Source organism: Calypte anna, chromosome 14 (genome assembly GCF_003957555.1).
Source record: "Calypte anna isolate BGI_N300 chromosome 14, bCalAnn1_v1.p, whole genome shotgun sequence".
In the NCBI taxonomy this organism is placed as follows: Eukaryota; Metazoa; Chordata; class Aves; order Apodiformes; family Trochilidae; genus Calypte; species Calypte anna.
In genome coordinates this window covers 950,431-976,644 of record NC_044260.1, presented here as the reverse complement: position 1 = coordinate 976,644, position 26,214 = coordinate 950,431, and the positions used below count along the sequence as shown (strand labels likewise).

At 52.9% G+C, this 26,214-nt stretch overlaps 3 protein-coding genes across 7 annotated transcripts; 2 read left to right on the top strand and 1 right to left on the bottom strand.

The window, feature by feature from the left end:
• Positions 1-12: 12 nt before the first annotated feature.
• On the top strand, positions 13-5,235 carry SHMT1 (serine hydroxymethyltransferase 1). Of its 2 annotated transcripts, XM_030459641.1 has the most exons (12): positions 13-91; positions 1,066-1,190; positions 1,743-1,888; positions 2,173-2,288; positions 2,372-2,532; positions 2,697-2,778; positions 2,958-3,170; positions 3,400-3,516; positions 3,824-3,946; positions 4,133-4,249; positions 4,424-4,534; positions 4,659-5,235. In XM_030459641.1, exons 2-12 carry the CDS (start codon positions 1,089-1,091, stop codon positions 4,826-4,828), a joined length of 1,458 nt encoding a protein of 485 aa, XP_030315501.1. In that variant the 5' UTR covers positions 13-91; positions 1,066-1,088; the 3' UTR covers positions 4,829-5,235. The 2 variants fall into 2 exon arrangements, with proteins under 2 accessions (XP_030315501.1, XP_030315502.1); XM_030459642.1 differs by lacking the exons at positions 13-91; positions 1,743-1,888 and having other exon boundaries at positions 1,099-1,190.
• Positions 5,236-5,406: 171 nt separating this feature from the next.
• Positions 5,407-14,603, bottom strand: SMCR8 (SMCR8-C9orf72 complex subunit). Of its 2 annotated transcripts, none has more exons than XM_008498910.2 (2): positions 12,178-14,603; positions 5,407-9,994 (listed from the first exon to the last, which is right to left on the bottom strand). In XM_008498910.2, exons 1-2 carry the CDS (start codon positions 14,514-14,516, stop codon positions 9,541-9,543), a joined length of 2,793 nt encoding a protein of 930 aa, XP_008497132.2. In that variant the 5' UTR covers positions 14,517-14,603; the 3' UTR covers positions 5,407-9,540. The 2 variants fall into 2 exon arrangements, with proteins under 2 accessions (XP_008497132.2, XP_030315500.1); XM_030459640.1 differs by having other exon boundaries at positions 9,875-9,990.
• Positions 14,604-14,616: 13 nt separating this feature from the next.
• TOP3A (DNA topoisomerase III alpha) lies at positions 14,617-26,198 on the top strand. 3 transcript variants are annotated; one of them, XM_030459638.1, is made up of 20 exons: positions 14,617-14,870; positions 15,380-15,632; positions 16,710-16,769; positions 17,185-17,258; positions 17,794-17,869; positions 18,418-18,526; positions 18,631-18,774; positions 19,377-19,547; positions 19,771-19,871; positions 20,002-20,076; positions 20,203-20,285; positions 20,406-20,613; positions 20,785-20,970; positions 21,383-21,512; positions 21,914-22,027; positions 22,109-22,274; positions 22,661-22,804; positions 23,093-23,215; positions 23,498-24,219; positions 25,208-26,198. In XM_030459638.1, the coding sequence occupies exons 2-20, from the start codon at positions 15,447-15,449 to the stop codon at positions 25,384-25,386; spliced, it is 3,051 nt and encodes a 1,016-aa protein (XP_030315498.1). In that variant the 5' UTR covers positions 14,617-14,870; positions 15,380-15,446; the 3' UTR covers positions 25,387-26,198. The 3 variants fall into 3 exon arrangements, with proteins under 3 accessions (XP_030315498.1, XP_030315497.1, XP_030315499.1); XM_030459637.1 differs by having other exon boundaries at positions 14,630-15,028; XM_030459639.1 differs by lacking the exon at positions 14,617-14,870 and adding an exon at positions 14,996-15,028 and having other exon boundaries at positions 15,377-15,632.
• Positions 26,199-26,214: the final 16 nt, after the last annotated feature.

Sequence of the window (26,214 nt, the reverse complement as noted above, 5' to 3'; positions counted from 1 at the left end):
AGGCGAGCGGGCTCCCGCGTGGCGAGGCGGAACCGGGCTTGGGACCGGGATCGGGATCAGGAGCGGGATCGGGATCGGGATCAGCGGGCGGGTAGGGACCGAGCGGGCACCGGGACAGGAACCGGGGCGTACAGGAGCCCCACTGCTGGTGTCGGTGCAGGGGGTGTGCAGCGCTGGGAGCCCCTCGGGGATGCGGAGGGTGGTGGAGCTGAGACACGGGAGGTGCTGAGCCTGGGGGCTGGGGTGCCCCATGCAGCAGGTGCACTGGCAGGGCTGGACTGGTGTCCCACAACGAGGGTGTAAATCGGGATCTGGGTGGGGAACGGGGAGATCTCTCCTCTCTGAGCCTTCTGCACTGGATGTGAGTACCGCTGCAGGTTATGCTGAAGGGAGACACCAGATCCACCCATCCCACTCAAAGCTGGAGCGTTGCATCCTGCCCCGCCCCTCGCAGACCGTTTTCCTGTCCCAGATTTTCAGACAGCAGGGATTCCCTCCCTTGGGGAGAGCAGCAGGACAAGGGCAGAGTACCACAGGTCGTGCCAAATGGATTTAAGCAGCCTGGCACAAGCAAACTCAGTGCGATTGCTTAATAACCTGCTCACGGCCCTTCACTGGCCTTGCGGGGTTAATGAGTATAAAGATCTATTGCTTCAGCCAAGGCAGAAGTTGAGCTTGTGCTCTGCATTCTAACACCAGAGCTGTCAAACAACGGGCAGGAGGACTCCAGCCATGCCCGGGGCATCACTGTGCTGAGGAGTCAAGCAGAGGCAGAGCTGCTGCTGCTTTTGGCCCAGCTTCACCAGCTGTGCTTGCTTTGGTTGGGTTCTGGGGCCAGATTCTGACCCACTGTGGTTATGCCCTTGTGGCCAAACACAAGGGAAGGTAGCTGAGGGGTGACATAATATCTGTGTTTTCCTCACCCAACAGGTCCCAGCCCGTGGCTGGTCCCTCTGTTTCCAGGGAAGACGTGGGGTGGGAGCAGGCAGGCAGGGATACAGCACAGACTCCCCCAGCCCCACTGCCAGCCCAGCCTGACCCACAGACTCCCCTCTCTGCTGGCAGGTGACCTCAGGCACAGCAGGAGGATGGCCAACTCAATGCAGGGCATCGGGAGCCTCCCCAGCACCGAGCTCTGGACCTCACATAACAGGATGGTAATGGAGCCACTTGAGACCAATGATCCAGAGGTGAGAGCCCCATCCTGGCCCCTGCCCAGCAACCACTTCCTTCATCCCCTGGGCAGCTGTGGGCATGTTGATCTCCTCAGGCCAGGGATGTGGCAGGAAAATTATCCAAAACTGAGCTGGTAGGACCCATCCATGCTCCATGCCTTCTATGCCTGCAGCAAGAGGTGGAGAGGAGGGACATTCTTGTGCACGTAACACAATCAGAACTTTGCATCTACTGCCTGTCCCCCTTTCCTTGGAGCTCCAGTGCCCACACCAGAGCAGCCAGCCCACCAGGCCACGTGGCAGTTGCCCTTGATTCCCTAGCCCAAATGACAGCTGAATTATGTGGCAGCTTCCTGACAGGTAGAAACCCAAAACATAGCCTGTGGCTGGACATATGAGCTGTTTGGGGTGAGCTGGACAAGAGATCTCTCCTCCCTTCTCCAGCACCTTTCCAGACCCCTTCCCATGCCTTGTTCCCTCAGAGGATGCACCCCCTGTGCTGAAGCATCCACATCTGCATGCAGAGCCAGCACGGGTGAAGGTGTTTCTCTTCCCCTCCCCCCAAAGGTTCACAGCATCATCAAGAAGGAGAAGCAGCGGCAGAAGCTGGGGTTGGAGTTAATCGCCTCAGAGAACTTTGCAAGCCGAGCAGTCCTGGAGGCCCTGGGATCCTGCCTGAACAACAAATACTCTGAGGGCTACCCAGGGCAGAGGTACAGGGCTGGGGCAGAGTCCCACCCAACCAAACCCTTGCAGGGAGGGGAGGAACCACCCACGCTGCCAAATCTCACCTCTAGAGAGAAAGCAACATCCTGATGCTGGCAGCCAAGCTCCTCCAGGGTGGGATCTGACCGTCTCAGCTTCTGTCCTTGGCCACACATGGGAGGATCTCAGCAGGGTCACATCTGCTGCAGCTGGTGTCTTGGTGGCATCATCGGGTTTTCCAGAGCTTGGTCACAGGGTTTGGTTTAACCCCTGTCCCATCCTTTACTGGCAGGTACTACGGTGGGACAGAGTTTGTAGATGAGCTGGAAAGGCTGTGCCAGAAGCGAGCCCTGCAGGCCTACCAGCTTGACCCCCAGAAGTGGGGTGTCAACGTCCAGCCCTACTCAGGTAATGGGGTGCTCAGGAGAGCCAGGCTGGCTGCACCAGCACACCCCAGCCCCTATAACCAGCCTGGTGTGCTCTTGCTGCAGGGTCACCCGCAAACTTTGCTGTGTACACGGCCCTGGTGGAGCCCCACGGCAGGATCATGGGGCTGGACCTGCCTGATGGGGGCCACCTCACCCATGGGTTCATGACGGACAAGAAGAAGATCTCTGCCACCTCTGTCTTCTTTGAGTCCATGCCCTACAAGGTACAGAGAGCTGATCCAGCCAGAGCCAGGATATGGTCCTCATAAGTACCTGTGTCCAGCTCACAGCACCCTCTCCTGCAGGACAGCGCTGCAGCTGATCTTCACCCATGCCAAGGTGAACCCTCCTCTTCCTCAGGAGCTGAGCCATTCTCTTCCTTCCCCAGGTCAACCCCAAGACTGGTTACATTGACTACGACCGGCTGGAGGAGAACGCCCGCCTCTTCCACCCCAAGCTGATCATAGCAGGTGAGGCTCAATCCCTCACACACCTCCCTGGTGACCCACCCTGGGTGGGGGTGGCTCCCTGAAATCAGCAGCACCCTTGAAAGCCCATAGAGGCTACAGCTTCAGGACCAGAACACATCCTCACCAGCAGGATCCTCAACCATCTGCCCCCATCCCTTCCCTGTGCCACCTCCCTGCAGGTGTCAGCTGCTACTCGCGCAACCTGGACTACGCCCGCATGCGGAAGATCGCCGACGACAACGGTGCCTACCTGATGGCTGACATGGCCCACATCAGCGGGCTGGTGGCTGCTGGTGTGGTGCCCTCCCCCTTTGACCACTGCGACGTTGTCTCCACCACCACCCACAAGACCTTGAGGGGCTGCAGGGCTGGAATGATCTTCTACCGCAAAGGTGCCTGATCAGGGAGAAACACACGCTCCCACGTGGAAGGGCTGCAAGTTAAAAGCTCCTTCCTGATGGGTAGGCAGGAAGGTCCAGGGCTTCCTGGAAGCATCTGAGGAGCTTCCCAGGGCCAACTGTAGCCCAGATTTGAAGAGGAACAACCCCAATCCCTGAGTGGCCAGGGGTGGGAGAAGGGAAGCTGAGCTGCCTCATGAGCAATCCTGCCCTCCTTCCACAGGCACCCGCAGTGTGGACCCCAAGACGGGCAAGGAAACACTCTACAACCTGGAGAGCCTCATCAACCAGGCGGTCTTCCCCGGGCTGCAGGGAGGCCCACACAACCATGCCATTGCAGGTACACAGCTGGGCTGGTCCCTAGCTCTGGGTTGGCAACGTCCAGACTGGGTTGGGACACCCAGAAGTGGTGGAGGGGGCAGCAGCTGCCCCCAGGGGCTTGCATCCTGGAGATCCTGCAGCACAGAGCAGCTGGATTGACCCAGCCTTGTCCAAAGAGTGACCAGGCTTGTCCCATCTTTTTTTTGGTTCATGGCAATGCCACCAGCCCAGTTAGGGGAAGGGATTGTCCATCAGTTTGCTCAGCTTCCAGAATACCTTCTGCTGGCAGTGCCCACCAGCTCACCCTGCCTGCTTTCCTCCCGAAGGGATCGCCGTGGCTCTGCAGCAGGCCATGACACCCGAGTTCAAGGCCTACCAGCTGCAGGTGGTGGCCAACTGCAGGGCGCTCTCGACGGCGCTGATGGAGCTGGGCTACGACATCGTCACTGGTGAGGACACATCTTGGTGTTGGGATGAGGCTGGGGGTCCAGGGCTCTGCTGTCACAGTTCCTCAGAACATCCACAAAACTGTTTGGAAGCAGCCCCCATTCCCCTACCTTCTACCCCCAAACCAGTGGTGCGGGAGCAGCACTTGTCCCAGTCCCACATCTCCCACCAAACTCTTCTCTTCTCAGGGGGCTCCGACAACCACCTGATCCTCCTGGACCTGCGCAGCAGAGGGACAGATGGTGGCCGTGCTGAGCGGGTGCTGGAGCTCTGCTCCATCGCCTGCAACAAGAACACCTGTCCCGGTGAGGGATCCCACCAGCCCTGCCACATCCTGCCCTGCACGCTGGGCACCTCCCATGGGCTCTGCAGAGCTTCCCACAGAGCTCTCAGTCCACCCTGGGAACTGGGCTGAAAACTTGTGCGTGGTGGTGGTTTTGGTACCAGGTTTGGTCACGTCTGACTTTGTTGTGGTGCAGGTGACATCAGCGCCCTGCGCCCCAGTGGGCTGCGGTTCGGGACGCCGGCTCTCACCTCCCGCGGGTTCCGGCAGGATGATTTCCACCAGGTGGCTCAGTACATCCACAGAGGTGAGGCCAGGAGGGTGTGTGTGGGGTTCGAGTCTCGGCTCCAGCAGCAGTCCTGGATTCAGGGCAGCTCCTCACGTGGGTGTTGCAGCCACAGGGCTGACCCACACATCTCCCATCCCGGCAGGGATCGAGCTGACGCTGCGTGTCCAGAAGGACATGAGCCCCAAGGCTACGCTGAAGGAATTCAAGGACAAACTCAGGGAGGAGAAATACCAGGGGGAGTTGAAGGCGCTGAAGGAAGAGGTGGAAGCTTTTGCAGCGACCTTCCCTCTCCCGGGGCTGCCAGTCCTGTAAAGGGAAACCCCTGCACCCTGAGCAAGGGGAGTGCACAGGGCAGCAGCAAGCTCCCAGACCAATGCCTCAGTGCCTTCACCCAGCACCTCCCTACTGGCACTGGAACCAGTGCAGCAGCAGTGCCTTGTTTGGCTCTTACCCCCTTCTCCCCTCTCTTTTGGGGTACAGGACCCCCCTGAGCACAGCACAGCCTCCCTGCAGGGAAACCAACTCCTTCACCATTCAGTGTTCCAGCTGGAAGGAACACCAGGCAGCCCTCACAACAAGGTTCCATCCTGCTCTCTCTGTCTGTGGGAGTAACAGATGAGGTTAAAGCCCCTGCCCACAGCATGAGCAGGGACCAGCACCCCAGCAAACAGCCCTCCTGGGATCACCATCCCATCAGAGCCAGCATCTCTGGCATCTCCTCAGATCCTCTGAGCACAACACTTAGGTAGAACCATTTTTTAATAAGCACGGTAAAATTAAGAATTTCACCACAATGTATGACAAGAATTATAAGCTTTAAAAAATACAACCAATTTTTTTTTTTTTTTTTTTTTTTTGTATTTCAAAAATATCTGAACCCAAATAAATAATTTTTTTTTTTTTTTAAAAGTACATTTCTCAGACTAGTCATTTGGCATTAACATCTGTTAAACTCTTGTGCAGTAACACAGCACGACACTAAGACATGCTTCTTGGGTTTCTCCCGGTCACACTCGCTCTAACTACGACGCAAGCATTCGGCACGCACGGGCACACGCACACACACAGAACTCAACATGCAGGTGTAGGATACAGTGCTTTAAAATAAGATGAGAATTCCTCACCACCACCTCCTGACAGCCCTGGGAGGCAGCTCCCAGCCCAGCCCCAACCCCGTGCTAAGAGCGAGGTGGCCAGTGGGACCGGATACCCTGTTTCTGCCTTCCAGTTATTAAAATGCCACTGGGGGACTGGTGGGTTGGTGACCCTGATGTTTTTGGGGTACAGTCGCTGTGCTGCCAGGGCACAGCCTGGAGCAGGCAGGCTCCTGCACCTCACTGATTCTCCCGATGCACCATTGAGCCTTTGCAGAGTGCTGCTACGAGCCCCGGGTCCTGCCCAGATCTCCGAGATGCTGAATCCACAGTGTGGGCTGTCACCCACCCTTCAGCCAGGGGCTTGGGACCCCCCCATGCTCAATGAAAACCAAAAAACATGCTAGGAGGGACAGAGCCATCACCTCTCACCTCTTCTACCCCTTCCCCGAATGGTGAATATTGCTAGAGCAGAGGCAGTACTCCCCTAGTCAAGGCAAGGCAGCTTTGGAGCTGCTTACAAAGTGATTGCTACCAGGTGACAGTAAATCCGAGCACTGTTCTCTGAGAAATGAAACCTGTGCTGGGTTTGTATCGCCCACTCCTATGGCTGAATCGTGTAGCACAGAGCAGGGCTGGCAGCTCCTCTCCCAGAGCAGAGGAGTAAGAACATGGAGCCCTGCCCTCCCGGCCAGGCAGCAGACACCAGGGGAGACCTTCGTGGTGGTGGATTCTCCATCAGAACATTCTGACAGCCAGCAGAGAAAGGGCAGAGGGGATCCAGTGGGACAGGAGCATGCTGGCAGGGCACAGGGAAGGGGGCACTGCTGGCTGCCAGGGCGGGTGAGTATTGCACCGCGGCTGCGAGGAACCTGCCCTGCGTGCACGCTGACCGGCACGCGCGGGCACAGGTTCAGGCAGGAGCTGCTATGTGGAGACTGTAACTTGTTCTGAGCCTGGGAATATCAGAAACTGGTGAGGTAACACAGTGAAGATGAGGAAAGTCTTAAAGTGCCAAGATAGGGATCTTTGCTGTACAAGAGCAGAAGGTCAGACAGAGACATTACTGAGCAAAGAGGGACTCGGCTCCCGAACACCCTGCTGCATTTGGCCTCCAACCCATTGCTGCTACTGCTACAGACACCACCAGCAGTTAGGAGATACCCAACGTAGCTCCCTTTTCCCTGTTAGCCAAGCTACCAGGTGACCCTGCTGTGAGCCAGCTTTAGGACAAGTATTCCCAGGTGTGTTTCCCCACAACTCCCGTACGAGTTGCAGATAACACAGAGCTCCCGCTTGGAAATGTGCAATGGTCCCAGCAAAGCCCCCAGGGCATCCCCCCCAAACCAGAGCTGCTTTGTGACAGAGAGATGAAGCAGGTCAGACAGGTGGTAGTGCAAGTATTGCTCAACGAGGCCTTGAAAATCAGATAATACAGGTTTGACAGAGGGAGCAGCAAGAAGAGAGTTATTTATCCATTTATGAGTGCAGCCAAATGCCACTGGTAGAGACCACTGTGAGATCAATCAGCACTAACAATCAATCCCGATCCACTGCCCTGGGCCATGAGCCTGGAGGAAGACATGAGTCAGTGGGAAGAAACTGCATCCTTCCCCTCCTCAAACCCTAAGAGCATCACGTCGGTTTCCAGCAGCAAAAAAGCTGCCACTCGAGGGCATTTCTCCAGAGCTGCAGGAAGCGAGGAGCTTTGCTCTGCCCGGTGTCACCTGCGTTACTCATCACCACGATGCCTCTTCCCCTGGGGAGTTTCACCTCAGCATTAGTATGGGAGCTGTTGGGGTGCAGACAGATCAACATGGGCACACCTCGAGTCATTTGAAAAAGCAGATGTTTTCTAAGGACATGGAAGCCTTTCACCAGCAGGCCCAGCTCACATGCAGCAGGAAGTCAGGAGAGCTTAGGGAAGGAAAAGGCCTTCAAACGGGGTTTAGAGGTGCACAGGCACACAGCTCCCCCCCCAGCGAAGGTGATGCCATGCACGACCTAAAAACACCACCACAAGCAACCCCTGACCTTGGGAATCCCTCTGGAGTAGTACCACAAGCTCAACTTCTTGGGCTGAGCCTCAATGTCAGTTACCAGAAGCAACACTAACTTCTGAAAGAGCCCTTCTGTCCTGTTTGCACCCCCGAGAGCCCTTTCCAGGCAGGAAGTGGCAGCAGCACTGAAGGGTGGATGATGGTGCCAGATGACAGCCTCCCCACAGAGCCTCCTTGCCTTCAGGACATGGGTTTTGGAGCAGTGTGATTCTCACAGTGAGTTTCAGTGGGGTCTAACCCCAGTTTGTCCATAGAAACCACCACAGGCATGGAAAGAAGATCACATTCATCTCCAGCACTGCCTCATACCATCACAATATACGGAGGTTTTAACAGACTCAACCAAGAAAACTCATCAGCCTGAACTCCCCTGTTCTCACCTCATAATCAGCAGAGAGATAACAAGAAATAAAACCAAGGATCTCTTTCCTGGCAAGGCTTTTCTTGCTTAGAACTACCACGAGGGCTGCTATGGCCACACAGCTCCAGGCTGAGCAAACAGGAGCCCAGGACCGCTGGCCAAGCAGCAGCTTCTCCAAGCAGACTCCTGAGGGATGTGCTGTGCCTGGGGACTGACAGGAACAATCTGGGAGTGTCACCACAGCGGTGGCACAACCTTTATGGCACAGAAGCTTTGAAAAGGAATTGCTTGGCATCCAGGCTCAGAGAGCAGCAGTTCTGCCCTGTCCAGGAGCACCCCAGGAGAGGTAGTCGAGACACGACAGAAGCAGCATGCAGCAACGCTGACCCTGCTTTACCACATGGCACAAAAGCCAACTTCAAACAAAAACAAAGAAGAAAAGAAAAAGAAGATAAACTATTACAGACACAATGTGGAATCCAGCACATTCATCCCCCATCTCTCCTGAACACTAGTATCTTCCTAGGATGTTGTCTCACAGCATAGCTGCAGCTGAACTGCACTGCTCATTTCCCCATCACAGAAAGCACTTAAAAATGGGGGTGTCCCCCCACCCGCTCTGTTCAGTTCCCCTCGCTCTTTAAAAGGCCACCATCAACCTTGCATGCTGTGAGAATTCCTGGTCTCCCTCACACCCTCCTCAAGAGGTCACCCAGCAAATAGGATGTGGCAAATTAACAAGGCACAGTGCTCTACATTCACAGCAGTGGGCGCCTCGCTGCTCACCAGCATTCAGGAGTCCTTCCAGACTTTCACCAAGCTGACAGAAACCAGAAAAGGCCTCCTGGAGAGCACATGTACTTCCACTGCTCTCCCACCTGCCCAAGGAAAACCCACTCCCTGGGAAGCTTCAAGAAACTCAGAAAAATGCCAGAAGGGACCAGCTGTGCACAGATGGGGAACTGCAATCTGCCACCCTGCCGAGGAGCTTCCGAGCGGCACTCAGGCAAGACACTGGTGGGTTGAAAAACCTCCTGTGGCCTTTACATTCCCCACTCTGGCTCCATGAAAGGGACCAACAAGCATTTAGGGCTCTGACAGAAGCATGTAGAGCACTGTGTTACCATGGGGGCTGCACATCCCCCAGTAATGATCCCCAAGACAGCCCAACTCTCCCTCTATGCCGTTATCCCCCTGGGACACTGCCATGCTATGTTTTAAAAGTTAATAGTGCCCCCTCCTAACATTTCACAACGAAGTGCCCAGTGTTTAACGAGATGGAACATCTACATTCTTGGCTACAAAGAACCATATGGAAAACCAGTCCCTCAGACACCGATTTCTGTGGAACAGAGGCACCTGCAAACACATCAGCTTCCCTGCCCCTTCCCAACGTGTGAGAGCTACAGCAGACAGCATTGATGTCAAGCATGGATGATCTGTGCCAGGCTCTGAGGATGCAGGCAGACATCCCACCCCCTCCCTTCCCTCCCTCCCCCCCCCATGAGGCTAAATTTTGTACAAAGAGCTGGGGACGTAGTCAAATCTGAGCAGAGAGTTCACCCCCTGGTCAGGTTCCTGAATATACTGCAGCTTCAGCAGCTCAGCTAAATACTGGACAATTTTGATATCTTCATTGGCAAGGCCCAGCTGAAGCTTCAGAAAGTTCATCCTGCGGCTCACGACGGATTCCTCCGGTTCCCTTTCGCTGATGGGAAGGTGCAAGTGATGGCAGAAGGTGAAGAGGAAGGCTTTTGAGCACAGCTGGGTGAGGATGCTCTGGACGTGCATATAGTAGGTGCTCCCTCGCTTGATCTGCGTGCGGTGATCTGCCAGCCGGGCCACCACGGTGCCTTTGTATAGGGGGCAGCGGAGAGTCTTGCTGTCAGCATCCAGGATGCTGACATACCGGCTGTACCGGCTCAGGGCAGGCAGCACGTTCACCCCAGCAGGTGACACCATCCTGAAACAGCAAGGAGAGAGGTGACAGCAGCTGCAGGGGACCAGGCAGACAAGCAGCAGACTGCCCGTGTCCCCACAGAATGTGTGTTGTCCCTCTAGCTTATGAGCTGGTGCAAGAAGCAGCACTGGCAGGCAAAGTCTAGCACAGGAGTGACCAAAATAGTCCCTCCAGCCTGACAGATCCCAAAGAAACCTCCATCCCCTGACTCCCACATGCACTGATCTGTACTACCCGTGTGCTGCTCCATAAACAACTGCACCTCGGGGCGGCCTCCTCCACGGGTGACATGGAGAGGGAGGGATAGGACACCTCTGCTGAACAGCAGCAAATCCTGCAGCAGCTGGCAGCTTCTGGGTGTGACAACAAGGACCCAGAAGCTCAAACCAAACCCTCCTCACCAAAAGCTCTTCCAGTCGCTGCTTTGGAAGGGAGCTGCTCTGAGGTGGTCAGCAAAACCTTCTGCCTTTCCTTTAAAATATCCTTAAACCAGAATATTCCCCGGCTGAGCCTGGGCATTCTTCACCCAGCTGCAACCTCATAAGCAAGTTCACAATACCCAATTATCTGACAAGCCTAAATTCATGTTATTTAAATGCAAATTACAAGCTTACGCAAACTCTACCTTCTGCTCCTCAGTTCTGCATGGTTGAAGTCTCTGGGTTGAGATGCAGCCCCCAGCCCAGAGCCTGTCCCTGTGCCCAAGCAGTGTCTGACCTTGGGGGACACAGCAGCCTCACTGGAATAATTAATTCAGCATCTAATTTCCTTACCAAAGCACTAGTACAAAGGGTTTTCTGAGAGCATTCACATTAAACTCAACGCTTAATTAACATTCCACAGAGGAGAGTTTCAGTGACTGACACATGTGACAAGCAGTTCGTGAAAAAAAAAACAAAACCCAACAAAAAAAAGAGAGGTTTGTTTATAAAAATGTCATCTAACAACAAACACTGAGCACCAAGTAAAGCACTTGAAGCTTTTAAAAACCTCCCTGACAGACAGAAAGGTTTGGGAGGAGTTGTTAGCAGAGCTGTCATCCTGCCTCCCCAGCACAGAACTGAGGGTAAACTCACAGCTCAGGATTTCATCATCCCCAACCCCCCCGTGATGCAACACTCAGCAGCTCAGGGAGCAGATTTCTGTGTTTTGATTTTCCTGCTGCTCAGAACCACTCTGTCAGGAGCTGTTCCAGCTCTGCACGATTAGCTGCCCACTCTGACTCACGTTTCCTGTGACTTGGTGACATGGCCATTCCCCGATTCCCTGTCACACCTGCACCCCAACACACCCTGGTAAGGCACAAAGAAAACCCTTTCCACACCAGCAACAAAGGCAGGGCTAAAACCTCGAGAGCTGAGCAATCATTTTCTGCAAATATAAACCATGAAGCTCCATTTCAGGGCTGTGGGTTGGGGAAGAGGTGCTTGCTCTCCCGATGCTCCTCATTCTGAGAAGTTTCCTTTGCTCCTCACCTGCAATTCCAACACCACAGCCCACACAGCTCCATGAACCTTTTTCCCTTGTTACAAATAAGTCTCTGTCCATCTGCACCCCTTGAAGAGAGCCCAGCAGCTCTGCAGGCTCTGCCATCCCCCACAACACCTTCGCCAACACAGCCCAAGGTGCTGGCGCTCCACTTCCTGACAGCGCGTTGTCTCTTCATCAGGGTCCACAAGGGAAAACCTTCCCTGTGTCAAAGCCTCCATTTAAAAAACCAAAATTCTAGCTAGAAGTGTTGGAAGAGTCTCAGCAGGAAGATGAGGGAAAGCAGACCATGCAAGAAGACTCCAGGAGCACTTGTACCATCCAGGAAACCAGTGGGACTTGTGTTCCCTGCTAAGACCTAAACCAGCAGAAAATCTCCTGGGCAAGTAATTTGTATGAGCCAGGCAGCAAGTGCCTCTCGCTCAAATAAAGAGACAGACAAATACACCCCCCTTCAAAACATATCCCAGAAGCAGAAACTCATGGCAGCTGTGCAGATAATTAGACAGAACCCTTCCCTGCCCTCCCATTCCCCTCTGAAGTTCAGAGAATCATGGAATGGTTTGGCTGGATGGGTCCTTTCAAGGTCATCTAGTCCAACCCCCGTGCAGTGAGCAGGGGCATCCTCAACTAGACCAGGAGATTAAATTATTTATCATGCACCTCGTCAACGATAAACAAACAAACCCTCCATTTACCTCTGGAGCCCGATCAGCTTCCACTTCTGGAAATCCACGATGTGCAGAGGGGAAGTGACCCAGTGCTTCACGGGCTTGGCGTCAACGCCGCAGTTGGGCACAAAGATGGAGAGCGCCGTCACCAGCTTCTTGACTATGGCTTCCTCTTCCCCCAGCACGATGAGGGTCCTGCCACTGAGCAGGGAGAAGATGGCGGGGTGGGCGAAGGGGTACTGCCGGATGAAGCGCAGGGCGTTCTGCCCGGCCTTCTTCTTGTGCCTTTCGCTCGCCTGGCGGGCGAGGTGAGCTGGAGAAGGGGTGCGGTCGGAGCAGGTGGAGGCAGCGCTGCTGATGTAGCTGGTGGAGTCTGAGCACTCGTCCAGGCTGCTCTTGCTGACCTCCCGGCCGCCCGTCGTGTAGCGCGAGTCGAGCTCGTAGGGAAGGAGCCCCCCCGAGATGCCATCGTGGGAGGGGAAGCCCCCCCGCAGTCCCAGCTCGGACTGCCGGTAAGGCTGCGGGGGGATCCTCACCACCCCCTCCTCCTCACCCAGCTTCTGGCCCAGCGCAGGCAGAGGCTCGAGGAAACTGGGACTCTCCTTCCCGATACAACAGGCGGAATCGACCTGCGCCAAGCTTTCCTGGTTCGAAACATCACCCTGCTCGTTGTCCGGGCTCAGTTTGGGGGTGAAACGAAGGCCCCCCTCTTCGTCATCCACGTAAGATTCCTCGTTAATGGCACTTGGGTAGCTGGCTTTGAAATCTTCCGGGATGAGGGCCTCGGAGGGACAGGTGCTGAGCACCTCGATGCTGTCCTCGCTGACCGTCCGCCGGCTGCCCACCTTGCTGCGTCCCGCCTGGGGGCTGGGGCTGATGGGCAGGCTGCCCTGGCTCTCTGATTTCGTCAAGCCAGACGTGGATTTCTCCGTCCCCAGAACCTCGATGCTCTCCCCGCTGCTGATGCTGCCTTTGATATCCGCGTCAAGGTAGTCCAGGTTCTCCTGCTGCTCAAAGGTGACAGACTCGGACATTCTGGGTTCTTGGGAGTCCTCGATTTCCTGCTCCATCTTGATGGGCACGCTCTCCACGCTGGACTTGTAGGAGCCCAGGCTGATGACCACTTTAGGAGCAGGAGACTCTTCCAAACACTTGCTATCCACAGCATCTTGACTGAGCCCCTGGCAGCCTCGGTACTGTTTTTCAGGTGGTTTTTCATCCAGAAAAGTGACATCCTCAAAGAGGAAGTTTGTGACACTTTGTTGCTTCAAGAGTGCCCTGCTGATCTGTTCTGTCAGGAGGTAGCAGACATCACCTCTGAAAGTCCTCTCGATCTGGTGCAACTGGTCAAGGGTTTGGGTGAAAAAATAGATATCGCAGAGTTCCTCCAGCGTCTTCAGTTTCTTGTCAAAGCATTTGGCAGACTTTGCTTTGATGAGCTTGGGGGTGTAGGATGGCAGGTGGGCATAGAGGGGAGTGTCACCAGGCTCACCAAGGTCGGAGGTAGTCGGGTCCTGGTCACAGCTGGCATTGGCCTGATCCAGCACTGACTCTGGCTCATAGGGGTGGAAGTCAGATTCCTTCAGCTTCCTGTAGGGATACGACCGGATTTGTTTCAGAAGGTCTTGGTGCTCAATGATCAACTTTTCCACGCTGGCCAGCTCGTTGGCCTTCTCGATGGCTTGGGTTGTGTAATACCCTTTGTCATTGGCTTTCTTCTGTACCTCGGTTTCGTTGTGCAGGACAGTCCTGGTGTAGTCGAGATCTTTCAGTTTCTTTTCCAGTTCGTTAGCAAAAGCTTTCCTGTTCCCTGTCTTCAGGCATTCGGATGCTTTGGAAAACTCAGCAGATAGTTCCTGGAACTGCTGCATGATTTTGTGCTCATCAGCAGAGATGTAGGCCATGCAGAAGGGCCTCACGAAGCCCCTGGCTTCCAGGTCGTAGAGAGTCAAGTGGTGGACATAGGCAAAGGCTCCTTCCTTCGAGTCCCCCAGCACCACTTTGGAATCCTCCACGAAGTTCAGCTTGGGGTAGGCAGAGCCGGGAGGGTGCCCCACGAAGGACGCCTGGTAATCCACAGACATGATCCGAAGGGAAAAATAATTAAGATCGAAAGTGCCCGACACTTTGGCATCATCGGGGATGGTCAGGAGGGGCTGAGGCCCCACTTGCTCCGAGAACTCGGAGATGAGGATGAAGTCCCGGGTGAACTTGGAGCTGGCGACCTTGGCCCAGGGGTTGGCACCGGGGCTGGCGAAGGGGAAGAGCGGCACCGAGTACTCCTCGGGCAGGGGCGGCTGGCTGTACAGCTCATCCTCCAGCTCCTCCTCTCTGGTGAAGGCCACCACGTCAGGGGCGCTGATCATATTTCCCGCAGGAGGGAACCGACATGGAGCACCGAGGCCCCCCCGCTCCCCCCCGCCACCGGGCCCTGCGGGAGGCCCCGCCGCAGCCCCGGCCCCACCGCAGCCCCTTGTCCCGCTGCCGCCTCACGCCTCCGCCATAGCCGGGAGCCACCGCCGCCTCCTCTCCCCCGGGCTCCGCCGGGCCCCGCTCCGCCGCTCCCCTCACGGACGCCGCAGCCCCGCAGCCATCTTGGGGTCACATGACGCCGCGGCCTCTCACCCCGCCGCTCCGAACCGAAGCCGCCGCCGCCGCCCCCTCGCCCTTCGGGGTTGTTCCTCTTTCACCTCCTCCCTCCCTCGGCGTTCTTTAACCCGGTCAGGACGCGGCGGAGGGAGGAAACAGCTACAGGGAGGCGGGAAGGAGAGGGAAGGCGGTGGCGCCGCGGGGCACCTCGGGAGTTGTAGTTCCCCGGCGCTTTACGGCAGAGGCTGAGGAAGAGCGCGGTGCGGGAGCGCGGGAAGGCGGGCAGGGGGTGAGGAGAGCCCGGCCGGGGGCAGAGCAGGGGCTCGGGGAGGGAAAAGGGAGATCCCGGTGGAGGGAGAGCCGGGACAGGGTCGACGGGGGTCCTGCCCTGCTCTGCGGCGGGGCATTCCCGGCCGGAGGGAAGAAGGGCTCGGCAGGGCAGAGGGGGCTGCCCGGGGCTGCCCGGGGCGGGCGGGAGCCGCCGGGTTGTTGTTTCTGAGGGGAGGAGGAAAGGGGGAAAGCCGTGTCCGGTTCCCTGCACCCCTGCGGGGACTGCACCGCCAGTGCCTCCGGGTCAGCCGGGCAGAGGATGGTGTGGGCCGTGCCGGGGCACTCGGCCATGGCTCTCTGTCCCCAGCAGGATCCATCCCCGAGGCAAGGACACGCAGCATGCCTTGGCCCCGCCGGACCTGTGTCCGTCTCCTGTCATGAACTTTCAAGCGAGGGTTGTTGCTCTCTGTGGGGCCAGGATGCTGCCCCAGCCCTGGCGCCTTTTCTCCCGGGCTGCAGAGGACGCAGCGCTGCAGAGGATCCGGAAGGTCCTGTGCGTGGCTGAGAAGAACGATGCTGCCCGAGGGATCGCGGATCTGCTCTCCAACAGCAGGATGCGACGGGTAGGAATGACACGCGTCTGGATTAGCTGGCTGGAGAGGCTCAGCTCACCAGGGCCACCCTGCAGTGCAGTCCTGGGGCTCTGGGGTACTCTGGGTCTGTGTGGTAGCCCCAGGCTGCTCCGCAGAGCTTGGCACGGGCAGTTCACACCCACACATCCAACATCTTGCACTGCTTTTGTCTCTGACCACACAAAGGTACAAGAACAGCTTGTGTGGACAAACACCACTTGCCCAGATGTATTTGGGAGTTTTGTACCCCTTTGACTTGTGACTTAAGCTCTGTTGGAATTTTGTTCCCCTCAGTGTGGGCTCCCTGTCTCATTCCCAGCTTTGCACTGTATGCAAAAGGCTTCAGGAACTGAAACCATCTGTTGGTGTGCATGTCCCAGACCAAAAGCACCCCTTCTGTACCATCAGCAAGCACTGGGGGTTTACTGAAGTTCACAGAATAACGCCAAGATGGTCTGTGGTTTGGAGGAGTTCAAAGATCTCTCCTCTCTGCTGCTTTGGTTTTCAACCTGTAACATTATTACTTGGTGTTTCCAAGCTAAGAACTAGAAGGTGCTTCAAGACCAGAATAATTTTTGACTGAAAGGTGCTACTGACAACCTAAGTCAGTCCCAATCCAGGACAATACTGTCCTGCTTCTGTCAAAAGAGCAACAAATACCTGATCTAGAAACCTCCATAAGTCTCAGTTGTTAGGTGGAGGGTGGTCTTGGGGGCCTGGAGCTTGCACACTAATTGTAATTTGGAGCAGGAGGACAGTCGTTTGTCAGGAATATAACTGTCCAGAACCATTAAATTAGTAATTTCCCCACAGCCTGTTGTCACTGTCCACAGGGACATAACCCTGGCATCCCCTTCAGATGTGGTTCAAAACTCTCTAATGTTGAAAAGCACCGTTTCAGTGTCTCCATAAATTATTCCAGCAACTTCCACTCACCCTCCTACCATTTCCATCCATGCCCCACGTGTCCCTGTGCTCCGCTGCTGTAACATCACCTACAAAGTGAGGCAGAACACATTTGGTTTCTATTAAAAGCCAGAAACTCAACAACTTTCCTTTTCCTTCCAGCGAGAAGGGTTTTCCAAGTTCAACAAGATCTATGAATACAACTACCATATATTTGGCCAGGTAAAGAGTTTTCTTACATTCTGCTGCTGGCTTAGAGAAGTGAAAAAATACTAATTATTCAAAGCCATTTGTCAGAAGTTACATCATCTCCAGTGACTGGGACATTTTGTCCAAAGATGAGGGAAAGGCAGATGTTCATTTCTTGGCTCAACTACTGACCTGTTTCGTTGCTTTAGGTCTTTCAACTTTCTGGCTTTATATCAGTCAAAAATAGTTTTCTGTTCAGGATCAGGAGCTTCCTACAAAAATCGAGGCCATAGATTTAGCTGTCAGTACAGAGGAGAGCTCGTGCTGATGTGTTAGCAGGAGGGAGGTGTTGCTGATTGTGTACATTGAGAACTGCATTGAGATCTTGGGGCTCCAGGTAGCTGCTAGGAAGCAGTGGGCACTAATTCCTTTGCTCTGTCTCTTGCAGGAAGTTACCATGGTGATGACATCCGTGTCAGGACACTTGCTGGCTCATGATTTCAAGATGCCATTTCGGAAATGGTCAGTACTTGGTAACCCCTGGGGTGGAAACCTTTGGCTTTCAGCCCCAAGCTGAGTGGGGCTCTGTGAGTTCAAAGCCTGGGCAGCAGGGAGGGACAGACACCATGTGCAGAGCTGAGCAATGAGGACCAAGAGGAGCTGAAGTACTGTTTCAAATTACTGTCTTCAGAGCACAGTCGTGATACTGGTTAAAATACATGAAGGAATTCAGCTGATTCCAAGAACTTTTGTGTTCTTTGTTCAACTAAGAGTTGTCCTGGGAAGTGAGGCTCTTTCTCCAGATTCCCCCTCCTTTGTTCTCTGTGCTTGAAATAAGAGAAGTTGCTTGTTAGGGCTGTTCTGCTGTTTTCTCTCATTGCTTTTGGGTTCTTTTTAAGTTTCACTCAGCATTTCATGTGAACTCTTAAGTTGTCTAAGATGAGGCCAGTAATAAAATATATTCTTAATTGCAGTACTTAAACACAAGACAGCACCAGTGTCTGACAACATCTGTTTTAGTTTTTGTTACTCACACTGCTTATCCTCTGCTTACCAGGCACAGCTGCAACCCTCTAGCTCTTTTTGATGCTGAAATTGAGAAGTATTGCCCTGAAAATTACATGGATATCAAGGTACATTGTTGTTCTCAAAGAGTTCCCCAGTAACTCTGCATTCAGAGCTTAGTGCTACAATGGCTGTCTCAGACAGAAGGAGGGTTGTACTTTTGTCCTGAATGTCTAAATTCTAGAATTTGAAAAAAATGCCTTTTGCTTTTCTTTGGGCTACATGTGCCCTTCATTTGTGCCTCCTGCTCATGCATGGTTAGAGCAGTAAGGGAACAGCTACGTTGTTAAAAGCAGAAATGTTTGTTGTGGTTCTTTTTTTTTTTCCATCAAGGTGGAAAAACTGTCTCCTAAGATTACAAAAAATGACATTTTCAGAACACAGACTGTGGTACATTCCAAGCCAAGCCATTCTTTTAACTGAATTGGATGAAAATAAATGACTCAATTCTTTTGAAAGCTTCCTAATCTCTTGAGAGACACATATTACAACATGTTATTGCAACAACCCATCTCTATGGATACATGCTGCATTTTATATTCAGTTAATGAGTCATTTTACAATTAAATGACAAAGCAAGTGGCCTGGTGTGTCTCACTCTGTGGCGTTTTCTCAGAGAACCCTTGAACGAGAAGTCCAGCAGTGCCAAGCTCTGGTGATCTGGACTGACTGCGATCGAGAAGGAGAGAACATTGGCTTTGAGATCATTCACGTTTGCAAAGCTGGTGTGTAGAGCCTCATCTTCATCAGTCTGAGTTCTGTTAAAGTGCTGATTTAACAGGCACTGCTGCTCGGAGGGCCTCTAATGCTCAGTTTTGTGTCCCAACAGTAAAGCCAAACCTCCAGGTTTTCCGAGCCCGTTTCTCAGAGATCACTCTCCACGCTGTCAGAACAGCCTGTGAGAACCTCACCCAACCAGACCAAAAAACAAGTGATGCTGTTGATGTCAGGCAGGAGCTGGACCTCAGGATAGGTATGTAAACACAGAGTCCTGCTTGGAAAAGAACATTTAAGATCATCAAGTCCAACCATTCACCCAACTCTACTGAGTCCATGTGCTGGAGGTGAGACCAGGGTGCCAGGCCCAAGCTGCTGCAGGCTCCTCTCTTAAAGAGAAGGAGCATGGTAGAGAGAGGGACAGCTTTGGTATCAGTGTTTAGTTTAATGTCTATAAATAAACTCCTCTGACTGCTGAACAAGGCAGACAGTCACCAGGCTTTTCCTCTCTTCTCATCTGACCACACTGAATGAGCATTGTTAAAGCCCAGCAAGGGGAGTTTGGAAATCATCTGTTACTGTATCCTCCATACAAGGCAGAAAAGCCCTCTCTAGTGTCATAAATCTGGTTTTTAGGTCAGATGCAACCAAACCACATTTCATGTTTTACTGGAAACATGCCCTTTGAAGCAAAGTCTAGATTTATAGCTCAGCTCAGCACTGACAGGCCTCTGCAACCAAGTATTAAAAACAGAGGAAGATTAATACTCAGAGTATTAAAAGAGAACCATCTGAAGTGTTTATGGTTACCCTCCAGTGATGTGTTACTCAGTTCTGCAGCCTGTTTTGTTTTCTCAGGTGCTGCCTTCACAAGGTTCCAGACACTGAGGCTCCGGAAGATCTTCCCTGATATTTTAGCAGATCAGCTGATCAGCTATGGCAGCTGCCAGTTCCCCACACTGGGCTTTGTAGTTGAACGCTTTAAAGCCATCCAGGCCTTTGTTCCTGAAACCTTCTATAAAATCAAAGGTATGCTTGGGGAAAGTGAGTCCTGGGCTCCCTCTTAAAGGGCTTGATGTGTTTAGAAAGGAAAAACATCACCGCAACAAAAACAGTGCTGCAGGGGTGGCTTCCTCTTCTTGGCCGTGACCACTAAGCAGGAGCTGGAAGGTTTCCCAGTGCTGCGTCCCTGCTGCCTCAGCTGTATTCCTGCTCTATTGCTACTTTGTCACTCTGATCTGTTGTTCAACAGTGACACATGATCACGAAGATGGCAGCGTGGCCTTCAACTGGAAGAGGAACCGGCTCTTCAATCACACAGCGTGCTTGGTCCTTTACCAGATGTGTATGGAGGTAAGAAAACATGTAAATAGTTGTATAATCCCCAGTCAGCCAAACATTTCCTGCCTTTCTCAAGACATTTAAACAACACTTTTTGTAAACACTTAAAGGAGATTTTGCTGTTTGCTTACTCTGTGTTTAGGATCCAGTAGCGACTGTTGTTGAAGTTGGGAGCAAGCCAAAGAGCAAATGGAGGCCCCTGCCCCTGGACACTGTGGTACGTTTGAACTGTACTGAAAGGACTTTTCTGAAGGAAGCTTTGAACAGAGGTTTTACTCACCACTCTGAATTAAGCACAAACATTATGTTTTGGTTTTTTTCCTTCTGGCTTCTCCCAACTCAGGAACTTGAGAAGTTGGCTTCCCGCAAACTGAAAATAAATGCAAAGGAAACCATGAGAATAGCAGAAAAACTCTATACTCAAGGGTAAGAAAGCAAGACTTGGCTTGGCAAACTTAATTCTTTTGAGAAATAAATGGCCTTTAGCCCAAAATGAGGAGCATCTTGGAGCTCCTCCTAAAGTGCTCTTCTGTCTTTCTTCTTAAGGTTCATTAGCTACCCCCGAACGGAGACCAACATTTTCCCCAAGGAGCTGAACCTCTCTGCCTTGGTACAACAGCAAACACAGGACCCAAACTGGGGAGCATTTGCACAGAGGATTTTGGATCAGGGTGGGCCAACCCCTCGGAATGGAACCAAATCAGATCAGGCTCACCCTCCCATTCACCCCACAAAATACACCTCCAACCTGCAGGTGAGGTTAACAAAGGCAGAGGTAACCTGATGGTTTGTGGTGTTGATAAATAAAGATAGAAATCTTAATAACGTGGACACAAGCACAGGATCCTCACCTGAGATCTCGCGTTTCCTGACAGCTCATTAAGGCAGGAAGAGACTCTGACCATGTTTTGCTGTTTGATTTTAGGGCAATGAGCAGAGGCTCTACGAGTTCATCGTGCGCCACTTTTTGGCTTGCTGCTCTCAAGATGCCAAGGGACAGGAAACAACTGTGGAGATTGACATTGCTAACGAGCGATTCATTGCCCAAGGATTAATGATCCTTGCCCGAAATTACCTGGAAGTCTATCCTTATGAGAAGTGGAGTGATAAGGTAACAACCTTGAATAACATCAATGGGAGAGGTTAAAGCACCTGGAGTTTGAAGTTCCTGCCAGCCTCAGACCCCTCAACATGCTCTGACAATTCCCAGCCCACTGGGTGTTTCACTCAGAGCTTTCTCCCTGTGGGGCTTTATTGTGCCAGCTTTGGATGGACCCTTCCCCTCTTGACACCACAGCAGAGACCATCAAGGGCTGTGGGGCTGACTTTACTCACCAAGAGGAGCTGCAATTGCTGTTGGTGGTCTCTGGCAGCTTGTTGCTGGCTAATCCTGAGGACCCTGAGGCTGGATCTCCTCCAGAACAGGGTGCTGCTCTGTTACTGCACTGGCCTGCTCTTAGTGTGACAAACTCTTCAGTGAATGTACCAGAAGGCAGTTTCAAAGAGATTCTCCTTCCCTTCAGGTTATCCCTCTGTATCAGAAAGGGTCTCGCTTTCAGCCCACTACAGTGGAGATGGTGGATGGGGAAACCAGCCCCCCATTGCTGCTCACAGAAGCGGATCTCATTGCTCTCATGGAGAAACATGGCATTGGTCAGTACTGGCAGCGTGGCCTGGGCTCGGGGTAGAGCTTCGCTCATAAGCTTCTTCTCAACTCACACCAGTTCCGTCCCACCCTCAGAGTAGGGAAGCCTCTAAACGTCACTGCAGACAAGAAAAATCATGTGAAAGTGCAGAACAGAGGGATGGTAGGGATGGGTGGGCAAAGCCCAGAGATCCTAAGGAGTCTGCAGACAGCCCCCAGTGCCCAGGATCTGCAGCTCAGAGCGTGCCTGCCAGCACTCTGTTGCTCTCAGTGGCAGCGGGACACGAGGGCAGTGCTGCTCCTGCCCATAAGCTGTTTCCTTGACCCTTGAGCACCTTGCCCTCTGCACTAGGCACAAGGGAAGTGGCTTCCTGCCACCTAATGAGGGTGACAACCTGTCTGCTCCCAGGGACTGATGCCACTCATGCTGAGCACATCGAGACCATCAAGACTCGGATGTACGTGGGCCTGACAGCGGATCAGCGGTTCCTCCCAGGCCACCTGGGCATGGGGCTGGTTGAAGGTAAGGGCAGTGCCTGTTAGGAAGAGGGAAGCTTCCTTACTTGCTCCTGGCTTTCACTCACCACATGGTTATGTTTCTTAGGCTACGATTCCATGGGCTACGAGATGTCCAAGCCTGACCTGCGAGCTGAGCTTGAGGCTGATCTGAAACTCATCTGTGAAGGGAAGAAGGACAAATCTGTAGTTTTGCAGCAGCAGGTCCAAAAGTACAAGCAAGTCTTCATTGAAGCCGTGGCCAGAGCTAATAAGTGAGTCCTGTCTCTGCTCCTTTGCTGTTCTGGGGCTCAGTCTGAAGGTCAGATCCTGTCATACTTTCCTGGAGCTCTGCTCAGCCTGTGTTGGCATTTGCATGGAAAGAGATGACTGGCAGCCTGGCACACTGTCATGGGTTGGTGCCAACTAACTGCTCACCTTGGTTTAAACCCTCAAGACTAAATTCAGAGCTGGCTGAAGGAGACAGCAAAGTGCACTGACTTCTTCCATGTCATGCCCACACCCAGCCTGTACCAGAGACATGGTGCTATGGAGCAACTCCCAAGGGGCATTGTGGAGGGCAGCAGGCTCCAGTTTTCTGCAGTGCCTGGTTCCACTTTGCAGAGGAGACACCCAAGATGCTCTGCTTCTTTCTTTGTAGGTTGGACCAAGCCCTGGCTCAGTATTTTGGAGAAGCCACAGAAATTGGAGATCAAGAGGAGGTCTACCCAGCAATGCCCCTTGCTGTTCGGAAGTGTCCACAGTGCAACAATGACATGGTCCTGAAGACCAGGAAGAACGGCGGGTTGGTGATCTTCCCTCTTGTAGAAAGTAGCCTTCTGTGCTGGTTTGTGTTTTTCTAGGCATTCGTTTACCTCACCTCTGCAGCAAGCATGAAAACTTGGGCTGCAGCTAGCTAACTGCACCAGCCACCTGAGCTGTGTGGGTTCAGATGAACATCTCTCTCAAGTACGTGTTTGCCCTTAAAAAAATGTTGTTCCAAGCATTTCTGATTGCTGAGGAGATGGAAGGACAGATCAGTGACTGTCTTGACTGTGCCTCTTCCTCACCTGGTGCTTTTGTCCCACGGCAGGTTCTACCTCAGCTGCATGGGCTACCCAGCTTGTAAAACTGCAGTCTGGTTTCCTGATTTTGTGCTGGATGTCACCAGGGATGAAAGCATCTGTGCTGTGTGTCAGCCCCATCCCGTTCACAGGTAGGCTGTACTCATTATCCCTCAGGGAAATGCAGCCCCTCAGATACCTCCTGTTAGCCATCAGGACCAGGGTTTTCCATGGGCTAGGCTGGGCAACCATTTTCCATTCCAGCCTTGAAAAGCTGGAGCAGCACTCTCATGGTTTGGGGATGGAAAGAAAATGGGCTGGGGAAACCAGTGTGAGCACAGCAGGATTTAAAACAAAAATAAGATTAAAAAAAGTCTAAATTGAGATCTGTTGGTAAGGAGTTATAAACTGAGGGACCTTCATTCTTCCTTTAGACTGAAGTTTAAATTCAAGAGAGGCAGTGTGCCACCTGTGATGCCCCTGGAGTTTGTTGGCTGCATTGGAGGCTGTGACGAGATGCTCAAAGAGCTCTTGGACCTCAAGTCCTTGAACCGCCCATCCCAACCCACACCAGCCAGCCAGCCAGCTCACCACTTGCAGGTCAGCAACTCCTTTAACAGAGCCAGTGGTGACAACAGGCACGCCAGAGGGACCACAAACCTGGTGCCAGGACATCTGAGCTCCACCAGAACCTCCCGGCCTGCTCCTGCAGCCACTGCAGACCACGGGAACAACGCGGTGGTGTGCAACTGTGGGAATGAAGCACTGCTGTTAACTGTCCGCAAGGAAGGGCCCAACCAGGGCAGACAGTTCTACAAATGCAGCTCCAGTACCTGCAACTTTTTCCTCTGGGCTGACCAGCAGGCAGAGGACAGAAGGAACGTGGCTCCCCGGGGCTCAGCGCTGCCCCAGCCCTTGGCAGGAAGGGGCCCAACTGGATTTCAGCGCCCAGGAGGAGGAGGGAGAGACCCAGAGCATTTTAGAAGTAACAGCTCGGATTCAGGAGGTGGCACAGTTTGCAACTGTGACCAGCCTGCTGTCACCCGCACTGTCCAGAAGGAGGGGCCCAACAAAGGGAGGCGGTTCCACACCTGCTCCAAACCCCGCGAGCAGCAGTGTGGCTTCTTCCAGTGGGCAGATGAAAACCTGCAACCAGGTGAGGCTGAGCTGGAGTGAGACACAAGGGTTGGGGGGATGTTCTGGAAACCAATCTGAGCACAGTTCTTACACATGTGGGGCTACCACAGGTCTTGCAGCAGCTCATACATTTGACAGACATCAGGGTTGTCTCTAGATCAGCAGCATCACAGCACTTCAAATGTTGCTTCTAACAACTGAGTCTGGGTTACCTCTCCATTGCTAGCAAGAAATGTCCTTGTAGCACACACCAGCTGAGATCCAAGCAGGATGCTTTGCTTCTGTGTGCAGTAAGCATCTGGGACTCACTGGATAAAGCCCAGTGTGCTTCCCAACAGTCTGTCTGGGAATTTGTCCTCCTGTATTGCAGTTCTCAGCTTTGTGAGAGCTTTTGCCCACTTGGTACAGACTTCTGAAGATATTACACCCCGTTCTGTCACACTAGGAAAACTGTGCTGCTTCTGCCCTAGTTTGGGAATAGAGAGAAAGGGCAAATCTTTCTGCAGCTTTGATCAGAGCTGAGAAACTAAGCATGGCTGCTGTGAAAAGATGCTGAAAAATACCCATAAAGAAAAATAATCACAAAATAAGAATGTGAAAGAAAGAGGAGAGGCAGTAAGCAAACTACAGAGTTGGAGATGTGGTGTGGGAGAGCACTCCACTCACCTTCTCCTCCTTAGACATTGAGGCCTAGAGAGGTAGAATCAGGTTTTCAAAACTTCTTAGAAACCAAGTTCTCTGTGATGTTCTGTTGTTTCTGCTTCAGCTGTAGACCAGAGAATGTAACCAGGCAGATCAGTGTCCCCTGTTCTGTTCCCACATTTCTCTAATGCTGTGAGACAAGTGGGTAACATTTAATGGTTCAGACAAATCTGAAGCAAGTGGAGCTTCAGGAATAATCTGAGTAGCTGGGATAAAACAATTCCATGACCCACCATTTTGAACTTTTCCCCTTTCTCACCCACTTAGACTTTCAAAGATACTCAAATGCAAGTTGTTTCTTCTAGGGCCATCTGGAGATGTCTCTGTGAACCCCCCTGGCAGGGCTGGATACTCAAGAGAGTTGGGAAGTAAAGCCAAGAGGGCAACCAGTCTCTCCTCAGGAACCACTGCCAAGAAACCACGGACCTGTAGCATTTGCCACCAGCCTGGCCACACAAAGAAAAACTGCCCACAGAACCACTGAGCATGGAGGGACATCTCTCAAGAGCCTGAAGGGTCTGGGGTGGTGAGCAGCTACAGGAGCAACTTCTGAAAGAAACTGGAGTCCAGAAATGAGTTCTTTGAGTGCTTACTGGAAGGGCTGGTTGCAGGCTGCTCCTGCCTGGGCAGCAAGGACTCAACCAGCTTCAAAAGGTGGCTCCACAACTGGTGTCAGCCTTTGTTTTCAGTTCTTTTCTGCCGAGCAGATTGGGATAGTCTAAACATTTCAAAGCAGCATTTGGAAACTGAATCTGCAGAGAAAATAGCACAGGATCCAGTGTGTCTGCAGCTCCCACTGTGGTGGTGGTTTCTCCACAGCCTGGGGAAGAACTGGATCGTAGCCAGAGGGACAGACACCAGGGCTGCTTCCCTCAGTCCCTGGCTTCCCACAGCATGGAATTTTAAGTTTCCCTTACCTGAGCAGCATTCTCCTTTCTGTTTTGCCCCCCTCCCCTTGCCTTGGTGACCACTGCAGCTGAAGGAGGGCCAGGTGTGAAGCTGGAGCTGGTACTTGCCCTGGAAGGGAAGCTCAGTTGCAGTGCTCAGGAAAAGCCTTCATCTTAGTTCCTGAATTTGAAGCCAAGTTCTTCCTCAAGCCTTGACCTGTGCCTCTGTGATGCTGCTAGCTAATGGAAGTTCTTTGTGTCAAACTGTTAATTTTCTTATTAAAAGGTTATTTAATTTTTAAATTTGATACAGCAACACCCTAACTCTGCCTTGTTTCTTCGTACTTCCCATAGTTAAGCTGTTACAGTAAAAGGACCCACCCAAATCTTGCTCTTTCCACTCAGTCACTCACTGGAACAACACA

What these genes read in the sequence shown, in the direction of transcription:
- SHMT1 (XM_030459641.1), top strand. Translation starts at nt 1,089, where the DNA reads ATGGCCAACTCAATGCAGGGCATCGGGAGCCTCCCCAGCACCGAGCTC. An exon ending in CCCCAAGCTGATCATAGCAG is followed by an intron (nt 2,779 to 2,957) that starts GTGAGGCTCAAT and finishes ACCTCCCTGCAG; the next exon opens with GTGTCAGCTGCTACTCGCGC. An exon ending in ACACAACCATGCCATTGCAG is followed by an intron (nt 3,517 to 3,823) that starts GTACACAGCTGG and finishes TTCCTCCCGAAG; the next exon opens with GGATCGCCGTGGCTCTGCAG.
- SMCR8 (XM_008498910.2), bottom strand. Translation starts at nt 14,516, where the DNA reads ATGATCAGCGCCCCTGACGTGGTGGCCTTCACCAGAGAGGAGGAGCTG. An exon ending in AAGCTGATCGGGCTCCAGAG is followed by an intron (nt 9,995 to 12,177) that starts GTAAATGGAGGG and finishes TTGCTGTTTCAG; the next exon opens with GATGGTGTCACCTGCTGGGG.
- TOP3A (XM_030459638.1), top strand. Translation starts at nt 15,447, where the DNA reads ATGAACTTTCAAGCGAGGGTTGTTGCTCTCTGTGGGGCCAGGATGCTG. An exon ending in TTTACCAGATGTGTATGGAG is followed by an intron (nt 19,872 to 20,001) that starts GTAAGAAAACAT and finishes CTCTGTGTTTAG; the next exon opens with GATCCAGTAGCGACTGTTGT. An exon ending in GAAAAACTCTATACTCAAGG is followed by an intron (nt 20,286 to 20,405) that starts GTAAGAAAGCAA and finishes TTTCTTCTTAAG; the next exon opens with GTTCATTAGCTACCCCCGAA.